This window comes from Leptinotarsa decemlineata, unplaced genomic scaffold, assembly GCF_025532065.1.
Source record: "Leptinotarsa decemlineata unplaced genomic scaffold, Ldec_3_MD MMD2_tig00000035_RagTag_RagTag, whole genome shotgun sequence".
In the NCBI taxonomy this organism is placed as follows: Eukaryota; Metazoa; Arthropoda; class Insecta; order Coleoptera; family Chrysomelidae; genus Leptinotarsa; species Leptinotarsa decemlineata.
Window position 1 is genome coordinate 14240342 of NW_027412540.1, and position 13604 is coordinate 14253945.

Sequence of the window (13604 nt, forward strand, 5' to 3'; positions counted from 1 at the left end):
ATCCAATACGAACTGACAATTCTACAGTCCACGTGGACTAGTTCGCTGCCGGTTCATTTTTATGTATTGGTTTTTTTGGTCAACTTTAAATGTGCACAATATTTCAAACTGCCAAATAAAATATGCAATTAAATTTTTTCATGAAATATTATACACACAAAATTAAATGAAGCATCATGAGATACAAACTCGTTGGAATTATTACAATACTCAATCTGGAATTTGATCGTTCGAAAGATCTGCCGTTACCAGCGATGCCCAAAGATTGTAGATATCGGGGAGGTATATGCCCTGCGTTTTCCCCAAAAGTGCCATCAATGGATGTAGCCCACCATATCAATGAACCCCTTTTTTTCTTTCACCCACATTGATATCAAACACGACGGCGCGTGTTTATTGATAATGGTGTTTGCTCCTGCGCACATTTTCTTAGAATGGTGGAAGACTTGCGGAGCCTGGAGAACTCCGCAACAGTCTAAACGTTCATGTAGTCTGGACGGTGCGTTACACAATGGCGCGGTGCGAAGTTGTTGTTTATTTCAATTGTTTAATAATTTGTGAGTAGAGTAGATTAGTTTCTGGGTTGACGCTACAGTAGTGGCTGGGGGCATAGATTTTCTGTTGGATTTGAATTTCTTAAAAAACTCTCGTACAGTTCAGCTGATATTCCGATTATATTATGTAGAATTTTAATTCGAAACTGTGTAAGGCGGATATGATCCAGAGAAATATCCTGATTTGTCATTGTTTCTTTTTCTTATTTCATATTTAAGAAAATTCAAGAGGTACTGCAGAAGCCTGACCTCAGATGAGATTTTACGGTTATTTCATTATTTTGACGTTTATTGGTGTGAGATATATTGTGGTGAAACAATAATCATTGTTCCATACCGCTGATTTATTCAATTATATTCCGCTGACAAATAATCCTCTGAAGAGGATTAAACTATAACAATCAATGATATTTTTAGATTCATCGTGACTTTTACGCTTTGGATTTTGATTATGGTGTCCAATGTGGGGAATTTAAAGTTATTTCCATGTTGCAGTACATAATATTATTATTTTATCAGTTATTTTGAACGTATTCGGATAATATCTGAGTTCCATGTTTAATTTTACTCTTACCTAAAATGTAAATTGTATTTCAATAGAAACATATATTGCTTAAAAAAATATTTTATATTTTATTTTATTATTTTTCTGACTGTCTCCCCCTAGAAATGACAACTCTCGAAAGTCGAAACTTGTGCGAGCTAAGGGCTAACGAGGTCTCATCTTTTAACGTGTGATTCCTAACACGGGTTGAATGATAGGAAGTGAAAATCGATCGTCCGACCTTGCAGTTCGAAACACCGGTTCACACAGCGGTGAATTGAGTGAGTGAAGCAAATCACCCACGTCAACCCACCAGGCTACCGTCCCACCATTTTTATCCAGTTTGATCCTTCAGGAAAGCAACAACTGGATTTTTTATTTGTTGCACAATTAAAATTTGAATAATACCAAAACTTAGTAGATGTGTTCGATAACTACATTAGATATTCTTCTTAGAAGAACTTCACGTCTAGAAGCAGTTATGCTCAAATACACAGTCATGGCGTAATATTAACTTTTTTTATTTTTTGGGAAAATTTTGAATCACTTCCGTATTATATATTTCTTTATAATAATTCATTTGCGAATTAACTATGATTGTATGAATGACTTTACTCAAATTTGAGCATATTTTACATATTTTATAGTTAACCGTCAACTTAATATTTATTTGAATAATATTTAACAGAATAATTTTAAAATTTTCCAAACATATTTTTGGACGAAGCAATTGCTTTCATAATGCTATGAAAAAAACTCTAAATTGAAGTTTAACATTTTTATTTTAATTTTTTATGTAGATGCTTGGAAAAAAACAGATATTTACAAAACTTGCGAAAAGCCGTGAAAGAAAACAAATGAGCGCCTAATGAATCTGTAGTTTGGCTTTTAAAAACTTATCTGTAAAGAGATTTTGTTTAAATAATGTCGGTAGTTACAATTGTCTCGAAAAGTATTATTTTTATTACTTTTTTATGAGAAAATAATATTGTTGCATCACTCGTCCCCAAAAGGGCACTACCACTTTTTCTAACAAAGTAGCGGCTTTTGTGATATCTCTTTCAGTAGATTTTTCAATTAGGCCGTTCCTCATAAATTAACAGTTCTATATTCATTTATTCGAGTAACACTTCATTGTGATATTTCCACTAGACATTTTACAAAACCGCAACACGTGTTTCGCCACACAATAGCTTTATCAAGAGTATTGTATAGCGAAACCCGTGTTGCGGTGTTGTTAAACTGCCTAATGAAAAGATCATAATGAAGTGTTACTTGAATAAACTATAGAGTTTTATCAAGTATCTAACATTTCCATCACATAGTTTTATATTCGTCTTTATGATTTCAAGAAAAAAAAAATTCAAAACCCACTTCAGTTACATCCGATAAATTTTCGGAATGTTTATCATTCACTTCCTGACAATAGTGAAATCTGTTTACAAATGTATTTTTTGCATTACGAAATGATCCTGGAGTAACTCCTTGATATTCATGTCTTTCTCTATCTACTAGTTCTGAAATGAACTGCGATCGTGAATCGTACAATTCAGATATCACTGGTCCTCTCAAATACACATAGAGGCGTCATATCAGGTGATCCATTGGACTTTTTCATAGGACCACGCCGGCCTGTGTGCCGGTATAGGATCAGTTCTGGCTGGAAAAAGCATAAAATCGACCATAACTGGCTGGATCTATGCCATGCTGGTGAACAGAACTGCAACTACGACTCTTTAAGACGAGGTCATTAGGTTCAGGGTCAGCAGAGGCTGCCTTCAAGGTGGGGTACTATGTCTCCTTCTGTGGTCGCTCCTGATGGATACTCTGCTTGATGCCTTCGATAGAGGAGAAGATCTGCAAGTATATGCAAATGACCTTGTCATCTGAGCAAGGCCCACGTTGGGGAGGGTAGCTTGTAATATCCTCCAAAGTACGATGGACGTTGTTCACAGTTGGTGCCAGAGGGAGCAGATGTCTGTCAACACCAGTAAAACTGTGATAATCACCTTCACCAGGAGGAGATAATTTGACGATTCGACGCCACTTCTCCTCAATGGTGAGGTCATTGCATTTGGAACGGAGATGAAATATCTTGGCATTGTCCTTGATAAAAAACTCACCTGGAACGCTCACTTGGGACTGTCCCTATAGACATGTCGAAGGATTTGTGGTAAAACTTAGAGTTTAGGTCCCAAACAAATACATTGGATTCATGTGATGACTGTCAGACCAATGATCACTTATGGAAAAATTGCCTAGTGGCCGAAGGGTTTACAGAAAACGGCTTGGGCGGAGCTCTCTGGCTTACAGAGGCAGGCTTGTCAGGCTATCAGTACCACATTGTCAGTGGCCATGGATATCATTCGAAATCTACTTTCTCTCCACATTTTTCTGGAGAGAGAGGCTAGATGGACTGCATATAGACTTGTGCTCATCGCCAATCAGTCTAGGGTAAACTGGACTGCTGGTTGACACTGGAAGTCACACCTCTGACTTTATGCCTCCAACTGTTAACTACGAACTGCCTTGAACCGTACTTTTTCCGAGTAGAGAGGACTGGATCCTCCGAAAAAGGAAATATTAAGAGCAGATAGTTTTTAGTTCACAGATGGATCAAAAACACCTTCAGGCTCTGGTGCAGGTGTTTTCAGATACAGACCCAGGACAGAGATATCAACCTGCCTAGGGACCTATGCGACTGTATTTCAAGCGAAAATATATGCTTTCAAATTATGTGCGGAAAGATTGGTAAAATCCAACCTCATGCACAATGTAATAAAAATATTCTCGAACAGACAAGCGGCGTTGGAAGCTCTTGGCTCCTACCAAGCAAAGTGTAAATTATCAGTCTAATTTGGCAGAGCCACACTCTTACCATCTGACCTTATAGATCACTCACCAAATAAACAAATTGGCTTCGTTAAGTAGCTGGGTTTATTTGGCGGAGTTTGAATAGGTGTGAACCACGATAAACTATTGCGGGTTACGGTTGAGGGTCTAATAGACCCACTCACTTCTGATCTAACCTAACCTAACCCTTAGAACATCACTTGATCACTTGTCATGACGCTTCTAGATGTTTTTGGGGGATATGACATCTGAAGTGTAGGTAGGATAAATAATCGCAGTCGTTTTCAGAACTTGTGGGTAAAAAAAGAGATGCTTGCGAATGAATTGCCCCAGAAACATTTTAAAATGTAAGAAATAAATTTGTGAACACACTTCATTACTGTCAGGAAGTAAATGGTAAATATTTTGAAGTGGAGTGAGTTTGAAAACATTTTTCCTTTACATTGTAATATTTATCATTTGTTTTCAAATTTTTGAAACTAATATGAAACTACTACTCAGGAACGGCTGATCGGATTTCCAAAACTAAAAAGTGTTGGATACAGAATTGAATTTTTTCCACACGTACACACCGTATAATTACATGCTTTTTTCTTATATTGCAGATGCAACAATTTCTTCACTTGTTTCTGGAATAACTCTCAAACCATTCACTTCAAAACCACGCCAGACCAAGTATATTCCACCTACAGCGGACGTAGCCTTGGCTGCCCCATCTTCTAGTGCAACTTCCAAAGATAACTCAGGGGTGGCGTATTACCGACTGTTCAATTCTAAAACTCACACAACCTGTATTCTTCTGAAGAGTGATGCTCTGGTTGAGGTAAATATATAAGTGAACATTTAGATTTTCTTTGGCTGGGGTTTTTGGCAGTGATTCGCAGGTTTTAATGCGTCTACTACTGCGGTAGACATTATCAAACGCGCAGAACCATTCAGATTTTATTGGGATCAATGGCGGTGAAAGACCTAAGGATGGTGCAAGAATAAAGGTTTAGCAAATAAAAAAACACTTGAAGTTGAACAAATTTATATTCATCGAGAAACTCCAAAATTTTTACTTTTTTGGAACATTGAAGAACAAAATAAAAAATCAAAAATGACCTACTAAACAGTATCAAAAACATCAAGTTTGTAAAAAGATACAGATAACATTTGTGGGTATTTGTTTCTTCCCTTAAGTACAATTCAGTTATGTGATTTGGAATTTTTCGTTTGAATAAAAATTCGATGAATATAATAACATAATAATATTACTCGTATTGCACTAACGTAATACTCGTATATGTTCAATACAATATAATACGTATAAAAAAAATAAGTGCATTCATTTTGAAGGTATGGAAAAAACTAATAGACATAGTTTTCAATCATGTTATATTATGTAAAGAAAACTATGAAAAATATGAGTTCAAGTACAATAAATACTTATTACCTTTTCTTGATAATTAAAATAAATATATGTGTTATTATTTTCCTTTACGACAAAATTCGAATTTCTACTTATTATAGTTCGTTCGGTATTGTCTGAGAGTAAAAGAATTTCAAGAATGCAAACATGTCGCTACATCAAAGAAAGCAACATAGTCGTCTCAAGCAAATAGCACTGCAATTCACCCACAAAATCATTGAGATATGTCTACCCTCTATATCCCTTGAGGACGCCGCTAACGAGCTATTAAAATAGGGATATGCGACAAAGAACGCGAAAACACCAACAAAGAATGCGAAAATACCGCCAAAAGAACCGTTCGATGTTTTTTCTGATATTAAGTTTAAGATAATATTAATAGTCGTGGGACTGGGGGTATTAATATAAATTTTTCATTGATATATTCTGTATGATGAGAAGATAATTAAAATATGGTGAAAACTAATTTTGTTTAAATATTTTATTTTGGGAAGGGCAATTTATATTTGAAATAGTTCTTTATTATTTAGAATTCTTACCTTCTACAGATCTATAAAATAATCAGAATATTAAATTTACAAACAAATACAAATGTGGAAAGGGCAAAGTTACTGCATTTGATAAATTAGCCTTTTGGAAGAAAAAATCAAATTTGTCATTAAATTGAATTTGAAAAATTTAGCATATTGAAAGAAATTTGTATCATCTGGTGACGTTTTAAAGACTTTATCCATTTTCTTTATCCAACCTATTTAAATCAAAACATTATAATTTGTAGTTGAGATTCGTCTTTTGATGTAAATAAAATTGATATTATTATTATCATTGACACTGATAATATCAAATTGATCGTCGGTATGATAATGAAGATGGATAAAGTATTCGAAACACCACCAGATAAGTATACTAATAGAATAGATTTCCGTGGTTGGAAATTTGAACATCTTATTTCGAGTTGATCCGCTTTCAAAATTTTGCGTTGTTCGACGTTTCAGCTTCGACTTTGACATTTTCAGGAAGTGGAAAAGTGTGGCTGCACTGAGAGATACACTAATATATTCTTGTTGGTTTGGAAATGAAGATTCATATTCCTTATTGAATTTTATAGTTGATTCAGAAACAATTTTATAGATTTAATGGGAATACTTACTTCGAATAAGATATTGCGATAATTTCAATCGGAAAAAGTCTACAGGGATTCGTTGAGTAATTCTTCACTGGATCAATCAGTTTTATTAAAATTGATGACAAATGGAATAATTTTTTCTGATAATGAGTCTATGCAATCATCCAGATCCCACATCTCTGCTACGATTCTGATTGTTTTGTGGATACATTTTCCCAAGCTTTTTGGTCGACTGTTTCCAGAGCACTATATAGATATTTCCTTATTTCACACAGCTTAAAGGTCTTATTATTCCTTGCGATGAATCCTTTAACTTGAGCCAAACCAACTCTATTGGATTCAATTCACAGTGATGAGGCGGCAACCGAAGAACCGACATTCCTTTAGTCTTCGCCATCTCATCGGTAAAATACCTGACGAATTTTGACTCATGACGTTTAGCAAGTTGAGGAGCTCCGCTTTTAACATGGTCGATTCAAAAGGAATAGCTTTCATTTGTAACCACTCGGTAATATCTGCTTTCTTCCAACACGACGTCGGCAGCTTCTCGACTCGTCTACTGTGGTAACTTGCGTTATCCATTACTATTACGGATCCCTGCGGAAGTTTTACAAGTATGTTTTTGAACCATTCTTCGAATACTGTGGCATCCATTTCTTGATGATTATCCCCATTTTTCTTCAATTCAAACACCATCAATCCATCTTTCACGAATCCTTCACTGCTGCCTATGTGAGTGATGATAAGACGACGACCTTTCCCAACTGGAATTTTCCAACCAGTGGACCAACCTTCCATAATGGCTTGTCTTCCACTTTTGATGTTCTGTTCTTGCCAAACCTTCGAGACGATATGACTCTCATTGACCCATGTTTCATCTAAATAAAAAATAAGATTTACCTAGTGCTCTGGCTTTCTTTATTTCTCTTAAGTAGTTTCTTCTGCATTCTACAATCTCTGATTTTTCTATTAACATGCTCTTTCTATCTTGCTTTCCAAAAGTAAAATTCAGCTCATGTAATATCTTCCATAATCGAGTTCTTCTTATATTAGGAAAAAAACTGTCTTCACGAATAACTGACAAAACTGTATTTAATGTAGGTATTTCGTTTCTTATGTAAAAAGAGTGTACTGTTCTTCTAATACACTTCTAATAAGCTTCTTCATCGATAACCAAACACTTTCTACCAGTGGATACTTTCGGCTCATAAAAGTTGTTGTTTTCTTTGAGTTCCTTGAGAATTCTAAAAATTGTCGATCTATCAACACGGATCATACTCGCGCATTTTTGCACTACTTCCTCATTACTTTTTATTTCGGGCGGATATTGTATTCTTAAAGAATTATATACATTCATAACAATTGTTTTTTCATTTATATTTAATGGTGACAATTTCGGACGCTTCACGATTCCCGAACAACTAGGTTCCATGTTGTATAGCTGTTTATTCAACGCGCTCTCGAAGTAAACTGAAGAATATCACGACTAACCCCGCTAAAAAGCCAAGTCGGTCTTATTGATGGGTGCGATGTGTCTGTTGACAGTATAATTCAAAGGAAAACCTATTTATACCGCCTTAAAAAAAATGTGTTTTCAATCCCCTTCAACTAAACACCTATTTGTTGGAGAATATCTTGGTTACTGTTGGACATATTTTAACATTTGTCGTAGTAGATTTTTTATTTTGTTTGTTATGAATGATATTTTTCAAGAATCAATATTTTATTTTCGTCGTATAAATTCATTTATTCAATTCGTTGACAGTAAGTAATTTAAAAGCAGTACGCCTATGGCACTAAAATGTATATATAGATATACTGCTGTAGTCTCTCTCATTTCGGAACAGATTATAAACAAGTGTTATCGTTTTAAAACTACCATTTATTCTTACATCAAATACTTGCAGAAATTATAATATCGGAACATGAAGTGAGACTGCGTCTACATGGGATACTATGATTGACTTACTATTAAAGGAAAGTCCCGAGCTCTCTGACCGGGGATTTCCCATGATAACAGCTTAATGCCAGGTAATGTTGCCAGACTAAATAGAAAGGAATGATCAAAACGACAAAGAAGATAATTTTTATTGAAATGATTTTATGATATAATATAGTTCTTCAGAAAAAAAATATTTTCACGAGTGTTTCATTCAAATGCTTTCGTGTGCCGAAGAGCGGAATATTTTTAGGTTAAGAATTGGCTAATGTATTAATTATGAATGAAATTCATGACGTGTACTTTTGGATTTTTCCGCGAGGCCCTTTGCACCGCGGGGCCGTGGGCGGTCGCCCACACCGCTCACGGCTTACACCGCCTCTGGTTGAGATATTGACATTCCATTCCTATACAATAAAATACGAGAGCGCATCAATGATATTGTTTTTGGGGATGAGCTTATTATAATATGCAAATTATTCCATCAAGATAATTGAATTTTCCAAATCCCAGAAGCCTCTTGGCAGCTCTCTTCTGACAAGAAAGTTTCTTCTTTCATTAACTTTCTTGTTACTATTCCACATTACCATTTTTTTAAACCCTCAATTTTACTGTTGAAGTATTTCGCCATATTTTGAAATATGAAGATAGGTACTTGTCTGTGAATATATGTATATGAAAAGAACATAATTGTTTACTTGTAGTCATTACGCTATCTAATAAAATACAATTATATATCTCTGAAATATCAAATGATTCGAGTTTCAGCAAGGTCTTTTCTGTAACTAACAAAATCCCAAAATTTATAATTATTCATTTAATTGTGGTATGGTATGAAAAATCGTTTGGAGTAAATCAATAAAATTTACTCCAATAAAATGAGTGCCAGGGCATTCAGGAATAACAGGTAATGATAAAGTCGATGAATGCGCTAGACGCGGATCATCAACTTCATATATAGGTCCTGAACCAGCTCTGGGGGTACCAAAATCATTGGTACGAAAACAGATTAGGACATGGACCAATAAGAAGCACACATAGTACCTACTGGACAAAAGTACCTGGCAACGAACACAGTAGAACCTTTATTAGGGAACCGTCCGAGAAAAGAACCGAAGAACTACTTCAATATAGTAGGGATCGGCTCAGAATAATTACAGGGTTACTAACCGGTCATTGTCCGCTTAGAGGACACCTGAATAAAATGGGTCTGTATAACGGAGACCTCTGCTGCAGAGTATGCAACGAAGGGATAGAAACAGCTTTACACATCTTATGCGAATGTGAGACACTGAATCACAGGAGGCAGGCAATATATGGACGTACGAAATTACGTCCAGAAGAAATTTACGAACATCCTACACGGAACCTGTACAAACTAGTACAGGGAACGAGACTGATGGAGTGGATGTCATGAGAAGATGGGAAAATAAACGCAATAAGCCCAAGAGGATGCAGTGTTTTCTGGAGATTTGGACTTAATGGACAAGTCAGACAGCTCCCAAGGTACAAAAAAATCAATAAAATTCTGACTTAAATATAACAGTTCAAATGAATCAGTTTGAGAATTTTATTTTGTGATTTCTAGTCAAACGAAAACTTCCAGAAATATCTGAAAACGCTGTTGAATTAATTGAAAAGTCAGATTTAGACACTTCATTACCTAAAATAAAAAAAAAAACTAATCAATACAGTTTATTGTATGATTTTCACTATAAGGGTTTTACAAAAACCGCTATTGTATAGCGAAACACGTGTCGCGGTTTTTTTAGAACCCTTATAGTGAAAATCATACATAAACTGTATTGATTAGTTTTTCAATATGGATTTTCATCAAGTATCGGCCAGTTCTATTCAATCATGAAATAAAAATAAGCAAAATACAGGCTCTCATTATATGCGGACAAAGATGGCTGTTGTACATTCTTTCAGAAACCAAAGGATGAGTTCATAACTTCTTTCACTGATATTATATGGAATGGAATATTTTCTCAATGAAAAATTCCAGAACTTGCATTTTTACAAAGACCACTGTGGCTTTCCATTCACCGTTTTCGACAGAACTTTGGATGAACATGAACTAATAGGGCTGCAAATCTGTAAAAACTTAAAAAACCAAATTATCCGATGAATAACGTAACTATCGATAACAATAAATAGGACGAGTGAATGTTTGTTGCAATTTTGATTATATATATATATATATATATATATATATATATATATATATATATATATATATATATATATATATATATATATATATATATATATATTGATACTTTAATTGATTTTTGTCGATCAATTTTATACTCTGGTGGAACCATTTCATTTTCCACCGTTGTTCTGGAGGGAAGTCACATTAAAAAAAAATTTTCATTATAGGTGAAATTCAAACTCCATGATCTAGAAGAAGAAGCTGATTCCTTTATTCCTGAAGATGCTCTTGTAGAAGGAGAATGCAGCGAGGACTATTCTTCAATGAGAATATCGTGGACGGGGTATGGCTTGATCATCAATTTTGCCAAGGTAATTTCAGAAATTTATCAAGAAAAATGATCATAAAAAATTATAAATAAAACTTTCTATATTTTTTACCACTTGTATTTGTAACTTTTTTTGTGACGGCTACATCCATCAATTCATTGAAAAAATCAAATACTCTCGAAAATTGATGAACAAACCTCAAAGTTGAACAAAGTGTAAACAAACACGCTTTTCTCGCTGTTCAAATTAATGCATTAAACCTGCTCACTAACAGGGTTAGGTTAGGTTAGGTTGAACAACTCGACGTTCTTATATAAAGTCATATTAACAAAACCCTTTGGCAAATGGAAATTTCAACGCAAAGCTCCTCTTTATATGCGCTCAACAGATTGTCGGGTGATTAGAATTGTTTGCCGTAAATGCAATTTCTTTTTTACCTCCCAAACGTTTGATTTGAGAATGTAACTGTCATTTTCCATAATTTCAAAACAATTCAGTATAGATTTTTTTTCAAGAAAATTCGAGAAACAGTAGTCACCCATCTGGAGAATATTTTTTCAAAGCGATCGGTGTAAGCGGCATGTGAAACTATAAGTAAAATCGTTTGAAGTGAGCATGAATTCCTCTTGAAGGTTTATTTAAAATTTGTATCTCACCATTCCCAGAGACCGGAAAAGATATGTCCTTCCAAGCTCTCGTTTTTTTATCCGTACATCATTTAATGCATCATATCGGATGCATTAATTGATGAATGAACAATTTTTTGTTCGCTTTTTGAAAATAACTCTTGCAAAAAATTAATTATTTGCACGAAATTCGGTACGGAAGAATGATTCGTTTTCGAAATACAGATTGTTGAAATTTTTCAAAACATAGTAGGTTTTTGTCATAAGTTTTTTGCAATTTTAGTTATTTTCATCAAACTTTATACGCAGTATACCCGTACAGCCTTGTTTTAAATTGAGCATTATCGAACTGCTTATTCAATCCAAATAAAAAAAAATTGTCAAGTTTAATTATTCAATTAGAAAGTGCTACATTTCGGAGTTTGTAAAAAAATAATTCCGAGAAGTACTATGTTATTTATTAAGAAAATAAACATATGAAAATTGAACGAAACAACTATTACAACAACTGTTCAAAATGACGACCCCCAACAGTGATACAAGCTTCTGCTCTCCTCATCAAAGATGTCCCCAAAAAAAATCGACGGGATTGAGGTCTGGTGACCTCAAGGGCCAATGCTCAGTGCCTTCTCTTTCTATCCTTCGTTGGGTATATGCTACGTCTAAAAAAGTTCTTGCTATCACACTAAAATGAGCAGGAGCTCCATCGTGCACAAACAAAGAGTGATTTCGGAGACCAATGGGAACATCTTCCATAAGTTGGGGAAGCTCGTGTTCCAAAAAATGTAAGTAAGCATCTCCTTTCAAACGTGAGATGAGAAAATAGGGCCCAATTAAATAATCCCCAATCTACCCATACATTAATAGAGAATCTGTCTTGGAAATGATTTTGCGTTATCGCATGTGGGTTATCGTCCGCCCAGATAAGGTTCTTATGAAAGTTCATGATACCATTTCTTGAAAAATCAGCCTCATCTGTGAAGAGGATTTTCGATAAAGTTTGCGGATGTTGTTCGACTTTTCTTTGAAGCCATTGAGCAAATTCGATACGTGGTTGGAAATCACGTAGCGTAAGTACCTGGACACGCTGAATATGATAAGGATATAATTGCTGTTCCTTTAAAATTCTGTAAACTGTCATGTGACTCACATTTAAAGTTTGACTAATTTTTCTTGTACTTGTCTCTGGATGTTCACTAATTTCTTCGAGAACCGCCTCCTCCAATTCTACAGTTCTTGTTGTCCGTGACCGTCCTACTGCAGAATTTGTTTCAAAGCTTCCCGATTCGGAAAGTCGCCGGAAAAGATTCGCAAATATCGCTGTATAAGGAATCACGCGTTGGAATCACGCGTTGGTATCCACCTTTCCTGATAGATGCGTCTGGCCTCGCTTGAATTTCCGTCAGCCAAGCCGTATGCAAAAACCATATCTGCCATTTCAGCATTCGTAAAGTCGGGCATGGTACCAAAAAATCACTTTATAAACTCCAAACTGTGAATTTGTCAATTGATAGTTAAAAATGTGACAGCGAACTTCTATTTTTATAAACAAACTTTCATAGCCTACACGATTTAATTAACTTAATTTGCAAGCGGAGAGTGACAAAAATTATTGAAATCAAATTTGGCTCTAAAGTAATATGCATCGATATAGAAAATTGTAAATATCTCGAAAACGATCGCCTCCAGCGTTGTTGAGGAGGTGTACCTTTTTTACTTAGAAAAGGTGTGGGAATTAGGTTTTTTCATGAAAAATACCAAAAGTTTACTGTCACAAAAGTTAGGGCAATTTGAAATAAATAATGACAGCGTACGCAGCGCCCTCTAGATGTTACATGAAAATTAATACGAAATTATGATTTCCCACGTCAAAAAAACCCCGAGTACCGAATTTCGTGCAAATAACTTATTTTTTGTAAGAGTTATTTTCAAAAGGCGAACAAAAAAATTCAATTTCAACACCCCGTATCTCTGAAACGGAGCATTTTCGGACATAAGTTCATATAGACTTTTTTTCTTAAAATTGTCTCAGGAATACGTCACTTGAATATTTTAACGTACTTA

At 34.9% G+C, this 13604-nt stretch overlaps 1 protein-coding gene across 1 annotated transcript in view; it reads left to right on the forward strand.

Moving 5' to 3' along the window:
• The first annotated feature begins 434 nt into the window (after nucleotides 1-434).
• LOC111517707 (lysosome-associated membrane glycoprotein 5) overlaps nucleotides 435-13604 on the forward strand; it is a 32059-nt gene continuing 18889 nt past the window's right edge. The window contains 3 exon segments of the mRNA XM_074171936.1: nucleotides 435-557; nucleotides 4557-4774; nucleotides 10813-10956. Coding sequence (XP_074028037.1) covers nucleotides 512-557; nucleotides 4557-4774; nucleotides 10813-10956 — 408 coding nt within the window. The 5' untranslated portion in view covers nucleotides 435-511.